General features: G+C 45.8%; 2 protein-coding genes across 2 annotated transcripts; one reads left to right on the top strand and one right to left on the bottom strand.

Annotated features, from left to right (window-relative positions):
- Positions 1-199: 199 nt before the first annotated feature.
- Positions 200-9,971, top strand: mindy1 (MINDY lysine 48 deubiquitinase 1). Its single transcript, XM_053447349.1, has 13 exons — positions 200-422; positions 790-1,152; positions 1,546-2,158; positions 3,219-3,464; positions 3,663-3,871; positions 4,054-4,111; positions 6,832-6,896; positions 6,994-7,152; positions 7,255-7,357; positions 7,529-7,671; positions 7,782-7,964; positions 8,044-8,187; positions 8,600-9,971. Exons 3-13 carry the CDS (start codon positions 1,852-1,854, stop codon positions 8,663-8,665), a joined length of 1,683 nt encoding a protein of 560 aa, XP_053303324.1. The 5' UTR covers positions 200-422; positions 790-1,152; positions 1,546-1,851; the 3' UTR covers positions 8,666-9,971.
- A 583-nt stretch (positions 9,972-10,554) lies between these two features.
- On the bottom strand, positions 10,555-23,442 carry LOC128462082 (phosphatidylinositol 4-kinase beta). Its single transcript, XM_053447344.1, has 14 exons — positions 23,203-23,442; positions 20,896-21,373; positions 19,920-20,410; positions 18,950-19,381; positions 18,003-18,224; positions 17,671-17,916; positions 17,344-17,450; positions 16,708-16,812; positions 16,484-16,607; positions 16,197-16,310; positions 15,803-15,954; positions 14,037-14,169; positions 13,830-13,950; positions 10,555-13,506 (listed from the first exon to the last, which is right to left on the bottom strand). The coding sequence occupies exons 2-14, from the start codon at positions 21,356-21,358 to the stop codon at positions 13,325-13,327; spliced, it is 2,892 nt and encodes a 963-aa protein (XP_053303319.1). The 5' UTR covers positions 21,359-21,373; positions 23,203-23,442; the 3' UTR covers positions 10,555-13,324.
- Positions 23,443-23,763: the final 321 nt, after the last annotated feature.

Consider the following 23,763-nt stretch of genomic DNA (forward strand, 5'->3'; position numbering starts at 1 on the left):
ACAGTGACTGGACCACATCCCATCCCACAGTCACGGTGGCTACACAAGTGAACCTAGGTAACACAACATTATCACCGAACGAACACAACTACACAAACCAACGTGACAACCACCAAAATATTAGTGAACATAACATTCCCATGAGCCTTTGCAGCGTGCTGTCCAATCAGAGCGAGCGGCTCAGCGACGCTACAGTCCGTCCTCCAGACACCGCCCGTCCCGGGTGAGCGGGGATATGTCTCACTCTAACATGTTGAAACAACAGGGCATTAGATTTACTGATCGTTTTCCGCCGGTGGAGCGGAGCTTATGACATGATCAGTGACAATCTGACTAACATCAGAGTTGGCCGATCCGCCCGTCAGAGCTGCTCTGTAACATAAATGTAGCGCATCAGTCGGTTTCGGCTCATGGAGGATAAGGTAAAGGTTCGTTTGTTTTCTCCTCATGATGAAATGAAGGAGACAGAAAGACAATGAATTATTATAATTATCTCTCTGGTGTAACACATCTTTATCACGAGAGATAGAAACGGTTTTAATTCACTGTTGATGAGCTTCTTTTTAAATTATGCTAAGAGTGCTAGCTAGCTCTCTTTAAACAACCGATTTGTTTGTGTTTCTCATTACCTCTGTTTACTGTGCGTAAACAAACTCACTCTGTGTTATAATCAAATGTAAATAAAAGGAGCTAGGTGGCTAACAGCTAGCGCAGTGTCTTTAAAAGTTGAGCGGATGTGACGTAATGACGTGTTGTTTGCGCCCGGTGATGGGCGGGGCCTTTGAGCAGGGAGAAATGTAAACAACCTTCACGTAAATCTGAAGCTCCGGTGTTTCCGGTGAGAAGCGGCTCATCAACCGACCGTCAGTGGCTCCGGGGTCAGTTCACGTCTCTGCGGCTTCACACACAACTTGTCTGGGTTAGCTCGCTGTGCTAGCTGCTAGCTGCTAGCTCCGGGACTGATTGTCAGAGCTGAAAGCAGCTTAACGGAGGCTTCAGCCGCAGGTTCCGGGTTTGTGTCCGGGGAAGCACCGGGTCAAGCACCGGGTCAAGCACCGGGTGGGGGACCGAGAAGCGTCACCGGGAAGTACAGCAGGTGTTTGAGTCCGGTCCTCATCAATCTGATGAACTCTGACCCACATTCACGCACAGGTACTTCCGGCTGTGTTTACAAACCTGCAGGTGAAGATCCAGCTGTTCTCCAGCTGTTGCTTCTGTCTCTTTGTGGTTGTATTTGGTCTCTGTGACATATTGTTTTAGAATATAGACTCTGACTTTCAGATGTGAAATATTAGATATGAACAGTTTAATTACCAGGACCTGTTTTATATCCAGCAGGAGAATCCTCATTTTAGGAGTCAATCAATGTTACTACGTCTTATTGTTTATTGTCACGATGGTGAAACTGACATTTTATTCCAGACCTTTTAATGTTTCGTTGATCAGCAGAAAATGAATCTGCACACTTTTAAGATGGATGAGTCATGTCTTCCAGGAGGAAAGTGAGACCATCTGAGTGATGGATCTATCGTTGTGTCTCTTCAGGTCCGACTGGAAGTCGCTTCACTGTTAAGACGACAAACTGAAAGAATCCTCCATCGTGGAACAGTGAAGATTCTCTTCAGTCATCACCAGCCTTGTGCTGGAAAGGGGTGCGTTTGTTTTGTGACCCTCGGCGTGTGGCAGCCTCCTCCTCCATCTTGGAGCAGTGTGTTTTGGAGTTTGAGAACGTGTGGACCCTGCAGCGGTTTCTCTGAGCCTCAGTCTTTGGACTTCTTTCTACTTTGACTGTTTGATAGTGCTTTGCTCTGTGAAGCCTTGGTTTTACAGTGTTGATCGATCCATAAGCTGATGATGGCAGATTCCAGTTCACAGCAGGCAGCAGCAGCAGACCTGCTGATTGAACCGATTCTTACCACAGAAACCACCTCCAAGGAACTGATCATAACCACAGCGATGGAGGAGCGGGGCCAGATGATGGAGTCAGATGTCGTAGCTGAGGTCGGCAGAAATTATGGGATTGCAGACAGTCCTCTACCCGGCAAAGTCCTAAAGGAGGAGGAGGCCCTGCCCCCGACGCTGTCAACTGAAAACAGGAGGATGACTCTGCTCAGACACATGGAGAATGAGGGGGGGCGGGACAGAGGAGGAGACACAGGTAAAAGATAAATCCAGGCCCAGAGTCTTTACACTGACATGAACTCACAGAGCTTACATCACGTGACTGATTTAAATCAATATGTTTCTAAGCTGCTGTTTGTATTGTTGCTTAGAAAATCTCCCAAAGTGACTGAACACAACAAGAGAAGTTGTTTCAGTACCTCGAACTGAGTGAATCTTCAAAATAATGAGGGAGAATTGTTTATTATGTAAAGAACTATGCTCAGAGAGCAGCTTTAGCATTAGCTGTTAGCTCAGAGGGCAGCTTTAGCATTAGCTGTTAGCTCAGAGGGCAGCTTTAGCATTAGCTGTTAGCTCAGCGAGCAGGAGTAGATAGACAGACTTTATTGATCTCAAATTGGGAAACGATTGCGTGACAGCAGCTTGTCAAGGGCAGTGCACATAGAGCGAAAGTAGCAATGAAACAGATACGAAGAATTTAAGTACCTCAAAATAGAATAAATATAAAAAGTACTAAAAACTATACACACTCGGCAAGTAAATGACACACAATAAAGTACTAGAATACACAACAACCATAACCCCAAACCCTAACCAGAAGGTCAGCAGTGCTTTCCTAGGCCGCATGCCGAAATTGCCTTGGGCAAGATGCTGATCCCCAAATCGGCTGCACATAGATGAACTGGATGATGTCCGTGTGAATGTAAACTGAAAAGAGATTGAAGTGGTCATCAAGTCTATATACATACAGAGCCTGTGTTATTGCTGTGGGCAGGAAAGACTTCCTGTATCTGTCCTTGTGGCAGCGGAGCTGAGCCGGTCTGGTGCAGAAAGTGCTCTGCTGTCTGTCCACTAGGTGGTGGAGAGGGTGCTCGCAGAACAGAGGACGTCTCATCTTGTTAAAGACGATGAGACAAACTGGGACCTGTGAATATGGGTTATACAAATAAGAATTGATTGATAAGCAAACGCTGGTGTTGAACCCACTGCCAAAATCAAAGAATGCGATTCTTCCTGATCCAGATGATTAGATGTTAGCCCAGACAGCAGGATGCTAGCTTAGAGACTCTCAGACCAGAGTTTGTTTGTGTCTGTAGGTCTGGACCTGGAGGACAGCTCGTCTGTAGCGACAGCGGGCAGTTCTGAGGACCAGCAAGAGTCCACGGCCTCTGCATCCTTCTCCATCCCCAGTCTTGAGCTGTCCGACGGGGTCACAGCCACAGGAAACTCCCAGGACGTGGAGGACAGCTTGTCCTCGTCCTTCTCTGCTGTGGGTGCGCAGGGCTGCGCTCTGTCCGCCGGGGTCAGCGATCTTAAAGATGGCGACGCCCTGGAGGCTGCAGGTGAGTCATCTCATGGTCTTTGTTTCAGAGGAGGTCTCATCTACAGCCAGCAGTCTGTTCAGTAAACTCTCAGATCATATCTTAAATTTAACAGACAGAATCCAATCTAGTAATTAAAATTAAAATGATCCACAATAAGGTATAAAGTCATTTTGTGTAAAAAACCCTTGTGAACTGTAGTCGTCCTCTTGTCTGCAGGGGGCGCTGTCCCTGCAGCAGCTCCTCCTGCCGTCGCCTGCTCCTCCTCCTCCTCGGCGGCGGAGGCAGGGGCAGCTTCTCCTGTACCGGCGTATTACCTGGTGAAGTGGATCACCTGGAAGGAGAAGAAGACGCCCATCATCACTCAGAGTGAGAATGGACCCTGCCCCCTGCTGGCCATCATGAACACTCTGTTTCTACGCTGGAAGGTAAAACATATCAACAGTTTGTTTCCACATTCAAGTTATTTGAACTAGATTTTTATACAAAGTGGAATCTCAGTTATTCTCTGTGACATCACACAAAACCTTCAAACATCTAAATGAAAAATTTGTACAATGTGTGTGTGTTGTGTGTGTGTGTGTGTTGTGTGTGTGTGTGTTGTGTGTAGGCTAAGCTTCCTGCTCAGACGGAGGTGGTCACCACCGAGGACCTGATGGCTCACCTGGGTAAGGTCTTTGAGCTTTGAGCCAATCAGCTGCTGAGTTTGTCGGCTCTTGTTCTGCTTGTTGTCGAGATCAAAGCCGACGTGTCAACGTGATGTCACTGTTGCTATAGAAACGGACACAACAGATAAACTTTTGTCTTTTCTGAATGAGCTGATTCTACAGAAGTGTTTGGTCATGTGACCATCAGAGCTTTCACTGGTTCGTTACACATCAGAATGTGTCAGCTGTAGTTTAATGTTCCACGGAGCAGTCACATGACCTCTGTAACATGACCTCTGTAACATGACCTCAGTCACATGACCTCTGTAACATGACCTCAGTCACATGACCTCTGTAACATGACCTCAGTCACATGACATCTGTAACATGACCTCAGTAACATGACCTCAGTCACATGACCTCAGTCACATGACCTCACTAACATGACCTCAGTAACATGACCTCAGTAACATGACCTCAGTAACATGACCTCACTAACATGACCTCACTAACATGACCTCAGTCACATGACCTCACTAACATGACCTCACTAACATGACCTCACTAACATGACCTCAGTAACATGACCTCAGTAACATGACCTCAGTAACATAACCTCAGTCACATGACCTCAGTCACATGACCTCACTAACATGACCTCAGTCACATGACCTCAGTCACATGACCTCTGTAACATGACCTCAGTCACATGACCTCAGTCACATGACCTCTGTAACATGACCTCTGTAACATGACCTCAGTAACATAACCTCAGTCACATGACCTCAGTCACATGAACTCAGTAACATAACCTCAGTCACATGACCTCAGTCACATGACCTCACTAACATGACCTCAGTATCATGACCTCAGTAACATGACCTCAGTAACATGACCTCAGGAACATGACCTCAGTAACATAACCTCAGTCACATGACCTCAGTCACATGACCTCACTAACATGACCTCACTAACATGACCTCAGTAACATGACCTCAGTAACATGACCTCAGTCACATGACCTCAGTCACATGACCTCAGTCACATGACCTCAGTCACATGACCTCAGTAACATGACCTCAGTAACATAACCTCAGTCACATGACCTCAGTCACATGACCTCAGTCACATGACCTCACTAACATGACCTCAGTCACATGACCTCAGTCACATGACCTCAGTCACATGACCTCACTAACATGACCTCAGTCACATGACCTCAGTCACATGACCTCAGTCACATGACCTCTGTAACATGACCTCAGTCACATGACCTCAGTCACATGACCTCTGTAACATGACCACAGTAACATGACCTCAGTAACATGACCTCAGTCACATGACCTCAGTAACATGACCTCACTAACATGACCTCTGTAACATGACCTCAGTAACATGACCTCAGTCACATGACCTCACTAACATGACCTCAGTCACATGACCTCGTCATAATGACCTCAGTCACATGACCTCAGTAACATGACCTCAGTAACATGACCTCTGTAACATGACCTCGTCATAATGACCTCTGTAACATGACCTCAGTAACATGACCTCAGTAACATGACCTCAGTCACATGACCTCGTCATAATGACCTCAGTCACATGACCTCAGTAACATGACCTCAGTAACATGACCTCTGTAACATGACCTCGTCATAATGACCTCTGTAACATGACCTCAGTAACATGACCTCTGTAACATGACCTCGTCATAATGACCTCTGTAACATGACCTCGTCATAATGACCTCAGTAACATGACCTCAGTAACATGACCTCAGTAACATGACCTGGTCATAATGACCTCTGTAACATGACCTCAGTCACATGACCTGGTCATAATGACCTCTGTAACATGACCTCAGTCACATGACCTCTGTCACATGACCTCAGTAACATAACCTCAGTCACATGACCTCAGTAACATGACCTCGTCACATGACCTCAGTAACATGACCTCGTCACATGACCTGGTCATAATGACCTCAGTCACATGACCTCAGTAACATGACCTCGTCATAATGACCTCAGTAACATGACCTTAGTAACATGACCTCAGTCACATGACCTCAGTAACATGACCTCAGTAACATGACCTCAGTCACATGACCTCAGTCACATGACCTCAGTAACATGACCTCAGTCACATGACCTCTGTAACATGACCTCGTCATAATGACCTCAGTAACATGACCTCAGTAACATGACCTTAGTAACATGACCTTAGTAACATGACCTCAGTCACATGACCTCAGTAACATGACCTCAGTCACATGACCTCAGTAACATGACCTCAGTAACATGACCTCAGTCACATGACCTCAGTAACATGACCTTAGTAACATGACCTCAGTCACATGACCTCAGTAACATGACCTCGTCATAATGACCTCAGTCACATGACCTCAGTCACATGACCTCGTCATAATGACCTCAGTCACATGACCTCTGTAACTTGACCTTGTCACATGACCTCAGGCAGATAACACAAATGTATGTGTGAGTCACAGCCAGTTCAGGTTTCCATGGTTACCAACGGGCGTAAAACTTCATCTTCAGCCAAAAATGTGATTAATGCAGCAATGACACGTGTGTGTGTGTGTGTGTGTGTGTGTGTGTGTGTGTGTGTGTGTGTGTGTGTGTGTGTGTGTGTGTGTGTGTGTGTGTGTGTGTGTGTGTGTGTGTGTGTGTGTGTGTGTGTGTGTGTGTGTGTGTGTGTGTGTGTGTGTGTGTGTGTAGGAGAGTGTGTGTTGTCTGTCACACCCAGAGAAAAAACTGATGGGATGGAGCTTAACTTCCAACAGGTAAACACAAACCAACACACAAAACACAGATTATCTTCCCACTGGCAGGCAGTGACTTTTAAGTGGAGATCTGACGTGTGTGTGTGTGTGTGTTCAGAACATGAGTGACGCGATGGCCGTCCTCCCTAAGCTCTCCACAGGTCTGGATGTTAACGTGCGTTTCACTGGAGCGACCGACTTTGAATACACACCTGAGTGCATCGCGTTCGACCTGCTGGACATCCCCTTGTACCACGGCTGGCTGGTCGACCCACAGGTAACACACTCTGCCCACGTGTGTGTGTGTGACACGGCAGTGATCAGAACTAGTTTGGTCTGCACATGAAGACAAATATATAAGATGAGTGTGTGTGTTCAGAGTCCAGAGATGGTGTCGGCTGTGGGGAAACTGAGCTACAACCAGCTGGTGGAGAAAATCATCGACTACAAACACTCAGCGGACAGCAGCCGAGTCAGTGAAGGTAACACACACACACACACAGACACACACACACACACACACTGTGACAGTACACAGGTTTGAGGAATCAACCTGTGCTTAACGTGAAGCCTCTCTCTGTGTGTGTGTGTGTGTGTCTGTGTGTCTGTGTGTCTGTTGTGTGTGTGTCTGTTGTGTGTGTGTGTGTGTGCAGGTCTGGTAGCAGAGCAGTTTTTGGAGTCGACTGCGACACAGTTGTCGTATCACGGTTTGTGTGAACTCAACACAACGGCCAAAGAGGGAGAGATCTCCGTGTTCTTCAGAAACAACCACTTCAGTACCATGATTAAACACAAGGTGGAGACACACACACACACACACACACACACACACACACACACACACACACACACACAGCAGCACGGTTTGTCGCGGTAGGCGTTGGTAGTGACGTTGTGTTTCCTCAGGGTCACCTGTACCTGCTGGTCACGGATCAGGGCTTCCTGCAGGAGGAGCCTCTGGTGTGGGAGTCGCTTCATAACGTTGAAGGCGACGGGAACTTCTGTGACTCTGACTTCAGACTGTGTCATCAGAGAGCTCCGCCCACTGCCGCCCCCCCCGCACAGGAACAACGGAGACAGATCGACCAGGTGAGAGACAGACCAGGTGGTCTAAACACAGCTCAGCTGATTGGTCCTGGTCTCTGACTCGTGTCCTTGTTGGCGTTAGGACTACCTGGTGGCCGTGTCCCTGCAGCAGCAGGGCGGGGCCCCGGGGCCCCTCAGTGACCTGGAGTTGGCCCGACAGCTTCAACAGGAAGAATATCAGCAGCAGCAGCAACTCCAGCAGCCAGGGGCAGTGCAGACACAACAGGTACCACACACACACAGCTGGAGCCTTTTTACAGTGTGATCACACTGTAAAAAGTTCAATAACAACAATGTGACTAAAGGTCTTATTTAAACAAAGTGCTTCACATGTGTTAAGAGGAAGAAGGAAAGATAAATCTACAGGCTTGTATGGCAGCTCCTTGAAAACCACGTGTCCGCTAAGAGTGACGACAGGACAGCTCCCAAACGTCATGTGGATGGCCCCCTGGTGGTTGACTGTAGTATAGCTCATAGAACTGTGAATCTTACTGGATCCCTGTGATAGGGTTAGGCTTCAAAACGTTCTCACTGAGTTCACTGCAAACAGGAAGTGATCACAGACAGTTTGACGATTCTCTACTGTTCATGTTCAAAACTTTGTTGATGTAAAGTTTGTTGACTGTTGCTGTTTTCAGGTCAGAGGTCAAGGGTCACAGCAAACGAGGAGGAGGGAGAAGGACTCCGACTGTGTTCTCCTGTAGAGAGAGAGACAGAGACACACACACACACACACACACACACACACAGCTCGATGCCAAACCCCAGTGCTTTGTCCGACAGGAAACAGTTTGTGATTCCAGGTTTTGAAAGTTTGTAAATTTGTGTGAAATGAAAACTGAGTCTGGTCAAAGGTGTAAAAACTAAATAAAATTTAATTCATGTCTTTATTTTCAATAAAGTTATTTAATTGACGAGTTATTTACCATTGATCACATCAATACAAAGTTTGAACTGAAACATGAAACAGTTTGTGTCTCTTGTGACGTATTAACATTAAATCTTCTTTAAACATCAACTCATTAATGAAATCGATGAAAAGTCTGTTGTTTGATTTTAAAATAAGTGAACTGTTTATTTGTCTTATCGGCTTCTAACTGACCAGTAACACAAATCATTGAAACATTAGTCAGCGTGGAATTATCAGACGGTGGCTGATGAAGATGAAGATGTGGGCGTGACCTCCGATGAAACAAACCTGTTCACAACAATCAGCTGTAAAACCAGGACGTTACAGAACTGAACTCCGAGAGCTTCTGTTTCCACACTGAAAGAGTCATGATGTCATCGTCTGGTCCTTTTTAAAGAACGTTGATTCATTCAAATACAGGAAACAGAAACGTGAGGTTCACCCCCCCCCCCCCCCCACGTCCGCTTCAACCTGCTCGTCAACTCGACTATTAAATCTGAATTTTATTAGAAACTGATCAGACGTGACGAGAGAAAACTGAACAAAATATATCTGAAGATTTACTTTTATTATCTCACTTCTGAAGTTCTTAGTAATTTAATGTTGACTAATATCACAGAAATTTGATTTAGTTTTAATGATCGAATTGTCCACTCTTTAGATTCATGTCCACATTTCCAAACGTCCGATCAGAATATGATCAAAATCTTTGAGTTTGATCTAATCAGTAAAAATAATTATTTAAAATTAAATCAAAGTTTATACTCCAAACAGATAACATTTATTTTTCATTGTGACTCTTTGTCTCAAAGTTGAAAAAGAGACTGAAACCTAAGATTCTGTTGAGACGTCAAATAAAAAGAATGGGATAAAATCTTTTATCCTAAAAAGCTTTTTAAAAACTTTGATTATTTCCTGATTTAAATCTACGGTAAAGAAAAACAACTGTTCACGTCTTAAAACTGAAAATAAAGCGTCTGATTTAACACTGTAAACTTTCCCATCATGCTTTTCTGTGTGTTCTGTATTTCTTGTTTTTCTTTTGATGGATTGAAAGCTTCACTGTTTCACCAATTTATTTAATTGTCAATAAAATAAAATCAAACTAACGCGTCGACATCTTTTCTTTTTATCCTCCAGAGGAGGTTCCAGATTTATAAAAAGTGACTGTATATAAACATGATCAGTTTCAAAAGGACTCATGAGGCGGCGCAATAAACAGCTTTCCAAAACAAAGTTATGGTGAGGTAATTTATGTTTTTCTAATTTGAATTAAAAACCTATTTATGATGGAAGTTTATTTAAATGAGGGAGACAGTTGAGAGATCAAACTGTGAAAACAAACTGAAGAAATGAAACGTCTTAAAACTTCGTAATGATTCTAAAATAGAAAAAACGAATATTTCACTTCAGTCCAGTGTCGTAGAAAACTCTACAGCTGCGCCCCCTGGTGGATCTACAGTAACCAACAGTCTGAGGTGAACTGAGGCAGGTGTAACTTCCTGTTTACTTCACAACAAACAACCAATGAGAAAACAAATTATTAGTGTTTACTAGATATATAATCGATCTTTATGAATTAACGATGAGCAAGATTATTATTCCATCAGCACAAAGATTTGGGATCAATAGGAATAAAAACTTTTTTTGTTTGATTTAAACAAAAACTCAGAAGATGCTTCAGAAAATCAAAGTTTGTTTTAATGGATTTAGTGTTTAACATTTGAAATGAATAATAAACAAACAAAACTTTACAAATGACTTTTTCAACGAGAGTTCAAAACGCTCAGAGCTGACGATGGAAGGAAACAGTGAAGGTTCGAGTCTCAGGGACGAGTTTCATGCGTCCATCACGTGGTCGTCTCCACATGCACCAGACTCCAATCAGAAACTTTTGACTTCACATTAAAGGCATTTAGCTTTGATCTGATCATCACTTTAATTTTGAAATGTCATCTTATGTCTCATGAATGTTCCCATGATCAAAATGTGACTAAATTCACTGGATATGAGTGGAACTGAAGTCCAGGAGGAGACGTGAGTGTTGAGACTCGTCCCTGATCAAACGTCTCGCACGTCTCAGGTCGGACACTTCATCACCTTCGTCCTCCTCGTGCAGGGATCAGAGTCCAAAGGCCTCTCTTCATTTACATACGTACATATTCACACGGGAAAGAAGAAGAAAAGTTGCTTGTAAGTTGCGTATCAGGTCAACTTTAGTCACAGCTGCATCTTTGTGTTATTAAGTAGCAGGCTAACAATTAGCATGCTAACATGTGCCTCTCCTTCAATAGTGGTCTTAACAAAAAACCTTTGCAACAACTGACGATGGCTTTATTCCAGAGGAAAGTTGTTTTAGTGTCTTTACGATTAATTCAAATAATGTCACTTTTCATCCGGTTGAAATAATTATGTAAACTATGATATGGAGCTATACAAATAAAATGGAAGTTAATCCTTTTATTGCTAACTGATCATTTCCATCGCAGTTAGGGTTAGAGAAGAATACAAAAATAAAATTTGATTCAAAACTGAAGTAACTGAAAGTGTAAACATCAAGTGTTAGCTAGCTAACTAGCCTAGCTGCTCACTGATAGTGTACTTTACTACTTTTGCTCACAGTTAATAGATTTGAATTGTATTCGTTCACTTTGTTGCAGTCAATGACAAATGAATTTAATCACAATTCTTTTTCAGAATGTTTCCTCCATTATATACATTTTATAAACAAGAATTATTGTAGAAAAACTTAGAATAATTCAGTTTTAGCTCGATTTCTGTGATGATTATATGACTGGTTATGACTTAACTTCAATGCTAAGAGCTAAACAATGTTATGTGTATTTTGATTTTATTTAGTTGTTTGTTAACCCGAACTTCACCTTCAGCTCTAAACTCATTTTTTACCTTCTTCACAATCACAACGCAGTTATTATTGTGGGGCACAAAAGCAGTGACGAGCTTAAAGCATTAAGCTAACTAGCCCCCGCTAGTTCAGGTAGCCAAGTTAATCCTGCTGAATTCTTCACGTCATCGACTAAAATCAACTTATATTCTATCAAATTAGTATTTTAGTGTAAAGAGTGAGATTCATAAGAAAAACGTCATCGTACTTTCAAATGTTTCGTTAACACACAGGCGAGATCCACTGAAATAAGCTACACAAAGTGAAACCGGCTTCAGATAAAGATTTGACTTGTCAATACTGAGAATTCGTCGGTTCTGACGTTAACAAATGTTTAAATAAACAATTGAAAAAACATTCACATATTCAGGAAACTGATCGTTATTGATCATTGGAAAGAAAAATAGATTTTCTGTCAAACACAGAAGCAAAGAGTTCATCTCTCAGTTCAACCACTTGTTTCTGTTTTGCTTCAAACTGAATGTGAAACTATTCAAGTAAATAAATGATTATTAATATGAAACTGTAGAATTGATTCAACTCTTAAGTGTCATTAATGTTGTTTAAAACTTTCTTTTATGAAATTCAACTCTGATCTTTGACTAAAACAGAATTTGACGAACTTGAAAGAAAACAATCAATTTTATCTTGTCATCAGTTTCTTAAAATATCTGATGGCAGCAGCAAATCTTATTTAATCAATATTTAGATTTTACTTCTGACAAAAATATGTGTCTCTTACTAAAAATTGATGTGAGCACGTTAATGATCTTTTGATCAAATATTGGACTTTGCTGTCAATGAACAAATGATACTTGACCCTCCAGGATAATAACAGAAGTGTCAACGAGCCAATGAACAGAGTTTCAATGAAAATGATGAGATCTGGTCTCAGACTTATTTCAAACCAGTCTCTTTTCTTTCTTTTGAAACCAGTTTGTGTTTAATTCAGAGAAGTGATCAGAGGAAACTTAAGCTCCTGTTGAGATTCGTCAGCTGGATTCACAATGAAATATTAGAATCCAAAACCAACCAGGAGAAAAAACTCTGAGACGAATGAAAACTCTTCTCGTATGAATCTGAAGAAAAGTTCTTTGGTCATGAATCTTTTGCAGATTCAGCAGAAAAGACTCAGTTTCTCATCACGAGATGAAAATCCAATTATTAACAAGAAAAGAAAAAAGATAGTTAAACAACAAAAAATAAATGTAGTCATCCAATCAGCTGCCAGAAATAAAAATCTGTGAACTGTTGATCTCGTTAAATGACCAATGACTTCGATGATCAGATGATAATTCACCAGCAGGTTCCTTCAAACCCACGGAGAGGAAACTCCCGGCTTCACGTCAGAAGCAATGAAATCGAAAACCAGTTTTTTGAACTCATTCGTCTCAGGCAGCAAAACGACGAGGCAGACATCTTCAGTCCGGAGAACGTGACGATGAAGATCATCTTGTAGCAGCCGAGGAGAACGTCCCTCAGACTCTTTGAAAAGGTTCAGAATCAGTCAGCAAAGATTTGATGATGTCACCACGGCGCCCCCTCTGGTCACATGATGCCGTTCGTGACGTACTGGAAGGAGTCGTAGAGTTTGGTGGTGATGGAGCGCATGGAGCCGTCCACCAGCTGCTCCACCAGCAGCTGCAGCTGCTCCTCCGTCAGAGACATGTGGAACCGCTCCTTCAGGCCCCGGATGGTGCTGGAGCCGTGGAAGCACGGCAGATGAGAACCTGGAGGGAAGAGTTCGGATCATTTCAACTTCAACACACAAAGAAATCAAAATGGACGAATGTAAATTAATCTGTCAAATGAGTCAAATTCGTTTTTCTGTGGTGAATGACCACATTTGAGATTAGAAGAGAAAACATCTTTGAAAATACATAAAACACGACAACGGAATAATTACAACAAACATGATTATTACATTTATGTTATTATGAGCAAAACTAAAAGATTAAACTTTCATTAATTAAATGATTTCTTTAATTTCTCTTGTGTTCTGAATCTGATTCTGTGAAGACGGCTCCTGATTGGTTCCCTGTCAGAAGGTCACCTTGTTGCATGATCTCCACGATCTGCAGAACCTTCTCCATGTGCTTCCTGGCAGCGATCAGCCCCTGAAGCATCAACATCCTGTAGTAGATGAACATGTCTCCGTCCAAACCGCCCATCACCTGCAACATGGCGTCACGGAGAAACCACACAAACCAGCATTAGACCACAGGTCAGTTCCTTCAAGAATAAACACGAGTTGACTCACGTCCACGAACTCTGACGTGAGCTTGAAGGCCGACGTCTCGAAGCCGAGGTTACGAGGAGAACTGGAGAGGATGAAGCCGAAGTCGATGTGGATGATGTGACCTTCAGAGTCCAGCAGGATGTTCCCGTTATGTCTGCATAGAACACACAGCTATGTTAGCCTAGCTTAGCACACAGACCGGATGTTAGCCTAGCTTAGCACACAGACCGGAAGTTAACCTAGCTTAGCACACAGACCGGATGTTAACCTAGCTTAGCACACAAACCGGATGTTAGCCTAGCTTAGCACACAGACCGGATGTTAACCTAGCTTAGCACACAAACCGGATGTTAGCCTAGCTTAGCACACAAACCGGATGTTGACCTAGCTTAGCACACAAACCGGATTTTAGCCTAGCTTATGACACAGACCGGATGTTAACCTAGCTTAGCACACAAACCGGATGTTAGCCTAGCTTAGCACACAAACCGGATGTTAACCTAGCTTAGCACACAGACCGGATGTTAACCTAGCTTAGCACACAGACCGGATGTTAACCTAGCTTAGCACACAGACCGGATGTTAACCTAGCTTAGCACACAGACCGGATGTTAGCCTAGCTTAGCACACAGACCGGATGTTAACCTAGCTTAGCACACAGACCGGATGTTAACCTAGCTTAGCACACAGACCGGATGTTAACCTAGCTTAGCACACAAACCGGATGTTATTCTAGCTTAGCACACAGACTGGATGTTAACCTAGCTTAGCACACAGACTGGATGTTAACCTAGCTTAGCACACAAACCGGATGTTAGCCTAGCTTAGTACAGAGACCGGATGATAGCCTAGCTTAGCACACAGACCGGATGTTAACCTAGCTTAGCACACAAACCGGATGTTAGCCTAGCTTAGCACACAGACCGGATGTTAACCTAGCTTAGCACACAGACCGGATGTTAACCTAGCTTAGCACACAGCTATGTTAACCTAGCTTAGCACACAGACCGGATGTTAACCTAGCTTAGCACACAAACCGGATGTTAGCCTAGCTTAGCACACAGACCGGATGTTAACCTAGCTTAGCACACAGACCGGATGTTAACCTAGCTTAGCACACAGCTATGTTAACCTAGCTTAGCACACAGACCGGATGTTAACCTAGCTTAGCACACAGACCGGATGTTAACCTAGCTTAGCACACAAACCGGATGTTAGCCTAGCTTAGCACACAGACTGGATGTTAACCTAGCTTAGCACACAGACTGGATGTTAACCTAGCTTAGCACACAAACCGGATGTTAGCCTAGCTTAGTACAGAGACCGGATGATAGCCTAGCTTAGCACACAGACCGGATTTTAGCCTAGCTTAGCACACAGACTGGATGTTAACCTAGCTTAGCCCACAGACCGGATGTTAGCTTAGCACACAGACCGGATGTTAGCCTAGCTTAGCATACAGACCGGATGTTAGCCTAGCTTAGCACACAGACCGGATGTTAGCCTAGCTTAGCACACAGACCGGATGTTAGCCTAGCTTAGCACACAGACCGGTTGTTAGCCTAGCTTAGCACACAGACCGGATGTTAGCCTAGCTTAGCACACAGACTGGATGTTAACCTAGCTTAGCACACAGACCGGATGTTAGCTTAGCACACAGACCGGATGTTAGCCTAGCTTAGCACACAGACCGGATGTTAGCCTAGCTTAGCACACAGACCGGATGTTAGCCTAGCTTAGCACACAGACCGGATGTTAGCCTAGCTTAGCACACAGGCTGGTCCCACCTGTCTTTGACCTGCAGCAGGTAGCAGATCAGACTGTAGCCGGCGCAGCTCTGGACGAAGTTCCTCTGCGCCGACAGGAAGTTCTCGGTGGTGAAGCTGCCGTGTTCCTGGAGGAAGTAGTCGAGCAGCGACAGCTGACTCTGTTTACGCACCTGAAGGATTCACAATGACATCATCGTTAATGTTTCATCATCATCACTGATCAGAACTCTTTATCTTCATCAATAATAATCAATATATGCATTTAATGAACATTAATGTTCGAAATATTTGTTTTATTAATTTGTGATTTTCCTCCTGAGAATAAAATAAAGAACTATTTGACCAGTGCAGATAAAAAGTTCATAAAGACTTTTAGAAGCTGCAGATTTAAACTGTCTTAACGAGGCGTCACCTGGTGCAGCGAGACGGCGTTGAGCACGGGTTCGATCATCCCGCTGTCTGATGACATCACCAGGATCTTATAGGGTTTGATCCACAGAGGAACTCGCTCCTGCTGCCAGATCGACTGAGGACACACAACACACACACGTGTCCCTGAGGACATCACTGACAGAGACACTGGGCTACATGCTACATGCTACATGATGGTAAACCATAAAGGAACAACATGTAAAGATAGAATTTGTGTTTGTCTGATTTTGTGTGGATCAGTGTTAGAAGTTGTGTTCAGGTGTGTACCTGCAGCTGTCGGAGCACCTGATAGGCCAGCAGCTCCTGCCTCAGGTCGTCTCCACACTTCACGATGACGGACAGTAACCTCCAGTTGGTCATGTGACCGTACGGAGAAGCTTCTCTGATTCGCCTGTGGAAGGAAACACACAAACACACAAACACACAGTGTGAAAGCAGCGACAAACGTTTCTACAACGTGAACTTAACCTTCATGTTGTTTATGACCTCACCGGACTTTCTCCTCCCAGGGTTCCTTGAGGGCGACGGCTGACGGGTCCTCAGGGTCTCGCCGGAACGTGGTGGGTGTGTGAGCGAGGTTCTCCGACAGCCGGCGCCTGGACAGAGACCTGGTCAGCTGGTGTGTGGGTTCATGTGTGTGTGGGTTCATGTGTGTGGGTTCATGTGTGTGTGTGTTCATGTGTGTGTGTGTGTGTGGGTTCATGTGTGTGGGTTCATGTGAGTGTGTGTGTGGGTTCATGTGTGTGTGTTCATGTGTGTGTGTTCATGTGTGTGTGTGTGTGTGTGTGTGTTCATGTGTGTGTGTTCATGTGTGTGGGTTCATGTGTGTGTGTGTTCATGTGTGTGTGTGTGTGTGGGTTCATGTGTGTGTGTTCATGTGTGTGGGTTCATGTGTGTGTGTGTTCATGTGTGTGTGTGTGTGTGGGTTCATGTGTGTGGGTTCATGTGTGTGTGTTCATGTGTGTGGGTTCATGTGTGTGTGTGTTCATGTGTGTGTGTGTGTGTGGGTTCATGTGTGTGGGTTCATGTGAGTGTGTGTGTGGGTTCATGTGTGTGTGTTCATGTGTGTGTGTTCATGTGTGTGTGTGTGTGTGTTCATGTGTGTGTGTGTGTTCATGTGTGTGTACCTGATGTCTCCAGCAGCGATGAACACTGGTTCTTTGATCTCTAGGCTCGTGATGCTGTCGACTGAAAACCGACTGATGTTGTCACTGCTGCTGGTCTGAGCCTCGGCCTGCAACACACACATGAACACACACATGAACACACACATGAACACACACATGAACACACACATGAACACACACATGAACACACACATGAACACACACATGAACACACACACATGAACACACACACGTACACGCAAACACAAACACACACCGTCATGAGAACACTGCTAGGCAACACGTAACTGTCAGCTGATGATGGATGTAAGCCCCGCCCCCTCTCACCTCCACCTGCAGCTGCCCGAGGTCGTCGGTGGCCCACGCGTCCTCGTCGTTGTCGTAGTTCTGGACGGAGGAGAAGCTCGCCGCTCGGTGCTCGGAGGTCATCCCGGTAGCGATGGACGCCGGGACGCAGTCCAGCTCCTCCGCGGACCGGGCCGAGCGGATCCTGGTCTCCGGAATCCGAACGGGAACCAGAGACGTCTCGAAGCTCTCGCACTCCAGGACCTCCACGTAGATGATGTACGGCGCCTGAGGAGCAGGACACCAGGTTCAGATGAACAATCTGACATTCGTCTGAACCTGTACGCCCCCCGCAGGCGAGGCTCTGTCATTACCTTGTCTTTGGAGTTCAGGACGACGGCCTGCGTGTGCGGGATCCTGCAGACGTGGTGCTGCCGCTCGGCCGTGGGCAGCCACACTCGAGCCGGCAGCTTGTGGTTGAGCAGCGACAGCTCTGAGATCAGCCGCTGCGTCTTCTGCTCTTTGGTCGTCAACGTCCCCAAACGCTTCCCGATGCCGAGCAGGGACTTGACGAACTCCCGCTGGGGACGGAGACGCTGAGGACACCGGGAGTCATGTGAGTTTGATTTAATCACCGTGCATCAACAGAAATCATATCTATAAAAAGTTAAGTAAAATGTTTTGATTTAAACTGAATCTCTTGTTCAATGAATGTTGTTATTAAGTGATCAAAGTCTTTCTGTCCATAACTTCACACATGGATCTGATATCAGTTTCCTGTGACTCTCTCAGTCCTGAACTTTTCCACTGAAGGTTCCTCGTGGCCGTCGCTCCAGAGGAACCGACTCTCTTCTCTCAGTCGTCTCTGGAGCGCCGGCCAAGAAGGTGACGAGCGACTCGGAAGCAGCTCAGACGTGAAAACTGAATTTCCTTCATGTTCCAGAAGAAGAAGAGGAGCTTCTGTTTCATTTGGTTGTTGCAGAAAGAAGCAGCGATAGTTCAAACTCAAATCCAGAATTGACCTGAACAGCAGCTGTCAGTAACACGTTGCTTCTGCAGGCTGGTTCTTCTATTCTGGAAGGAGGTCATGTGACAGGAGACCAATCAGAGACAGTTACGTCATGACTAAGAAAGAGTTTCCATCTATAACCGAACCAGCTGCATTTACAAACTTCGGTTTTATCGGATCTAAGACCCGGAGTCGTGTGGCCGTCAGCTGATCTGGAGCAGAGATGAAGAGACGTCCTCGTATGGATGAAGCCTGAGAGACTGAACTCCTCCCTCCTCCATTCAATTAAAAAACAAACACAGTGAATCTCACCTCCTCGTGAACCGACTCCAGCTTGGGGTTACTTCCTGTCCGGCGGAGGCCAGTGCCGGGCCCGCTGCTGGCCGTGGAGGCGTCCGACTTGGATCTCTGGTGGGTCCTTCTAGAAGGAGAAACAAAGACCTCAGACTCCCCTGACGTGGGGTTGTTTGGCAAGGCAGCAGCGGAGGCCTCCATGTTGCTGCTGTTGTGCCGGCGGTGACCGCGGCAGTGGGACGGTGAGGACACCGGGCTCTCAGAGACAGAAGCTGGTCCGGGCGTGACGGGCGTCAGAGCCGAGGGCTTGAGTTCATCGGACAGGATGAGTTTTCGGAGCTTGGCGCCTCTGGAGTGACGCTGGGTGGAGATGTGCATGTCGGAGGAGTAGGCGCCGAGCTGCCACGCCGACAGCAGCGAGAAGGTGATGCTTCCTCTGCAGCGATGGATCTGAGACAAAACACCACAACACACAGAACCTCAGCTTCAGCTCGTGTCGGGTCCTTCTCACGGAATCACCTCAGCTACGGCGCCTGCTGGGGGAACCCTCCGTTCGCACGGGGGGGCCCTAACCCTAACTGTAACTAATAAAGTAACTTATAATCTGACTTAGTTACTTTTAAAATCAAGTAATCTGTAAAGTAACTCAGTTAACCCCCTAACCCTAAACCTAAACCTAACCCTTTCAAAGTAACTGTGGCAACACTGGTGATGAACAACAAAGTCCAGCTTCATCTGAAACTCTTCGTTTGAGCTCCCGTCCCTTTAAGACCCCCCTCCTGATAGAGCCCACTCTGTTGTGATAGGTCAACAGCTTAGGGGGCGTGCCAGCTAGTCCCTAGTGGCCAGACTGCGTAACGGTTCCTGGTCCAGACGTCATGTGACATCACTAACAAGCTGCGTTAGAACTCTAAACATCAAATGACTGGTAACTGTCCTTTGATGTTTAGATTTGGTAAACTGGTAAATCGGAAACCAGTGAACTCACCAGGTAGGGCCTGATGGCGTCTCCCACCTCCGTGTCCATGTGCACATACATGTTGAGCAGCTGCGGCAGGTAGACGTCCAGCTCGGCGTCGGGGAAGCTGAAGAGCCGGTTCCCGATGTACGCCTGCACCCCCGGCTCCTTCGACTTGTACAGGTAGGAGATCGCCATGGAAACGTCAAACAGCTTGGACTCGAAGAGGCGGAGCAACCACGACTGCTTGGATGATGGTGACGCCCCCGGTGGCAGTGGAGAGGATTGCAGTCTGGCTTGTTGAGACGTTCCACTTTGTTTCTCGTCTTCCTCGTCTTCCTCTTTGATGGAGCTGGTGTCTAGACTCAAGTACTGAGGAGCACAGTGCTCCGACAAGTCCGTGCGCTGCTCTTGTTGTTGTTGTTGTTGTTGTTGTTGTTCCTCTGGCACGTCTCTGTTCTGCAGCTGGACTTTGAGAAGAACTTCCTCACAAGCTTTCAGAGCGACTTCAGGGTCGATCACTGGAACCAGAGAAGAAGAAGACGTCCTGATACATAAGACATGATTTGTTTCACCCCAACTGACAAATTCTCCGTTTTAATTCGTCAACATGAAGTCGACCACATTCAGATGTGATACTGAATTATTACTCTTCAGATAAACATGGTGGTGGAAGCTGTGACATCTGGATGTTTGTGGACATCGACTGAGCTTCGTCACTTCTCACCTGACGTTAGAATGTGACCTGCAAGTTTCTCCTGTGCTCATGAGACCAAATGTCCCTTCCCGCTCTGCAAATCATAACAAACATCGTTGTGTTTGTGTTGTTTTTTAATATTTATGGTGATGACTGTCGATTTTCACTTTTTCCTAAAAATGACAACTTTTCCAGTGAAACATCAGGTTCTCTTATTTGGAATCAACAAATGGATTTGTCTGGGTTCAGATGATCACATTCATCTTCAACACATCCTGAATTCATTCTCCTCCTCTCTCTGCTCCTTACCTTGCTCCCCTTCGAGGTCCATCTCCATGGCGTCCTCGGAGATGACGTCCAGCGGCGGACTGGGCCCTCGCGGGTCGCCGCCACTCGACACGCTGCTGCTGCCGATGCCCTCGCTGGCGCTGCCGGTGCTGCCGATGCTGCCGCTGGGGCTGGAGCTGCGGGGGCTGGCGCTCGGGGAGGAGGGCTGCTCGCTGTGAGAGGGCGGGGGCAGCTGCAGCTGAGGGCGGAGGTGATGGTGATGAGGATGATGATGGTGGTGGTGGTGGTCGGGGCAATCAGACGAGCTCTCAGAGCAGGAGGTCGAAGACGAGGAAGAACAGGAAGAGGAGGCACTGGAGGGGGAGGAGGGGCATGAGAAGGTGGTGGGGGAGGAGGAGGCTGGGGGAGGGGGCGGGGCTGAGTGCGAGGGGCTAAGGTGGAGCTGGCGCAGAGCAGGGGACAAAGAGACATCAGCGTCGGCCATTTTGGAAGAGCGCACCTGACAACAGGAGAAAGACCAAAATCAGTTTCCTGCAGCTGTTCTGATCTTCCTCTCTCCAACTGCAGCGCCCCCTGGAGGTCAGGAGCACATACCTGACCATTGGGATATATAACCTGGTTAGCCTAGCTTAGCATAAAGACTGGAGCAGTGTGCCACATTACATCGTGAACATGAACATACATGTAAACAGTTAAATTCACGTGTTGAAAACACACATGATGATGTCATCTCAGCCTGGAAACAACGTGTTGAACCGAAACATGAGGAAACTGGTCAGTTGATAATTAGTTGACTAGTTGATGGTTTTAGATTCTCAGATGAGAATTTGTTCTGTCTAATAAATTTAAAATATTGATCTTGAAAAACAAAATCAGCAATTAATAAAGAAGATTATCCACAGAGATGCTAAGGTACACAAACAAGCGGGTTGATGGGGTTTTGCTTTGACTTGCGTCCACGCCTCAGTGTGTGTGTGTGTGTGTGTGTGTGTGTGTGTGTGTGTGTGTGTGTGTGATGTAACGTCCTCTGGCCTTTGAACACTGCTGACGTCCACCAACACTTCCTGTTGATGAAACATGCTAATGACGACCAGTTTGTTTTCAAACTGAAAGTTTATCACGCTTAAAACATGTTTGAGGTTTGAACATGTTTGACCTGATGTCATCCTGTCACTGACGTGCTGATTGGTTGATTGAGCTGGATCCAGATTGGTTTTTCATTTGTTGACTGATCAATGATCAATTCACCAGTTAAACACAAAAACTGAAAAACAAAGACGTTATTGATTAATCTAATAATCATTAATCTGCCAGTATTTTCTCAATTTGAATCAACGATCTTCTGATCAGTTTTTCTGTAGATGAACTTATCATCTTCATCACAGACCTCCTGACTCTCGACTCTCAGCCTCTGTGGAGAAACATGAGACGCTAACGATGCACTCCTGATGACATCATCACTGGAACATGCTGATCGCACACAGCTGAGTGTGATGTCATCACAGCAGTCTATGTGTGTGTGTGTGTGTGTGTGTGTGTGAGAGAGTGAAGGATTCCAGATGTGATGGTTCTGGAACGTCGAGGCCTGGGTGAAGGTCGACCTTACACACAGATGTTCAGATTCAGATCAGGATCAGGTTCAGGTTCAGATTCAGATTCAGATTAGGTTCAGGTTCAGGATCAGATTAGGTTCAGGTGTACTAAAGATGTTATTAACATGTTATAAAGATGATACAAGTTCATAATGAAGATGTTTTACATGAAGACGTAGCAGTGATGAGGAGATGGAGGAAGACGAGGAGCAAGAGGAAGAGGATGAAGAGGGGAAGAGGAGGAAGAGGAAGAGGAGGGGAAGAGGAGGAAGAGGAGGAAGAGGAAGAGCAAGAGAAAGTGTAAAAGGATGAAGACGATAAAGGGGAGGAGAAGCAAGAGAAAGAAGAGAGGGGGGGGTGAGGAAGAGGAAGAGGAGGGGATGAGGAGGAAGAGGAAGAGGAGGAAGAGGAGGATGTAGAGGAAGAGGAGGAGGAGGGGAAGAGGAGGAAGAGGAAGAGGAGGAAGAGGAGGATGTAGAGGAAGAGGATGAAGAGGAAGAGGAGGAGCAAGAGAAGGAAGAGGGGGATGAAGAGGAAGAGGAGGAGCAACAGAAAGAGGGGGAGGAGGAAGAGGAGGAGGAGGATGAAGAGGAGGACCGGGAGGAGCCGCTCCCTCCTGATAAACAGTCCGGGACAGGAGGCTCAGAGCCGGACTGTTTAAGGCCCTCAGCCCGGGGACTCACTTCCGAAACATCCGGGTCACAACCAACCGAACCGAGAGGAGTCGAACTCTTACCCGGTAACAGACGCGTCCTCACCCGGGGAAACGCTCCAACACTCGGCTGTAATCCGCTTTCACTCCCGGGACTCCGGGTCTTCGATCCAGCGTTAGTCCAGGTCAAATCTAGATCTAATCCGGGTCTAATCCGGGTCTAACTCGGGGCCACAGGTTCCATCTGGTCCGACTAGGCTCGGCTCGACTCGACTTTAAAACCTCAGTGACGCAACATCCGTCAAGGCAGCAGCAGTCGGAAACGCCTGAACTTCTGGTTAAATTTACAAAATAAAAGCACGGAAGGAGGATTTATTTTGAAATGATTCATCACACTGTGATCCCCCAGCTGGTTGAAACCAAGTCAGTGATCGATGCAGTCGATGCTCTGCACAACAGCCTGTTCGGCCCCGAGTCTTCTCCAGGTTCAACACATCTGACTGATCTTAACTTTGTCTCAGAGAAACGGATTCATCATGAAAGTACTGGATCAGATTTATTAATTGATAATAATAATGATCAGTCTTTTAGATCTACTTTTATTCAAATGATCAAACTTAATCTCGGGGACAATATAATAAACTA

Source organism: Pleuronectes platessa, chromosome 18 (assembly GCF_947347685.1).
Source record: "Pleuronectes platessa chromosome 18, fPlePla1.1, whole genome shotgun sequence".
NCBI classification, from domain to species: Eukaryota; Metazoa; Chordata; class Actinopteri; order Pleuronectiformes; family Pleuronectidae; genus Pleuronectes; species Pleuronectes platessa.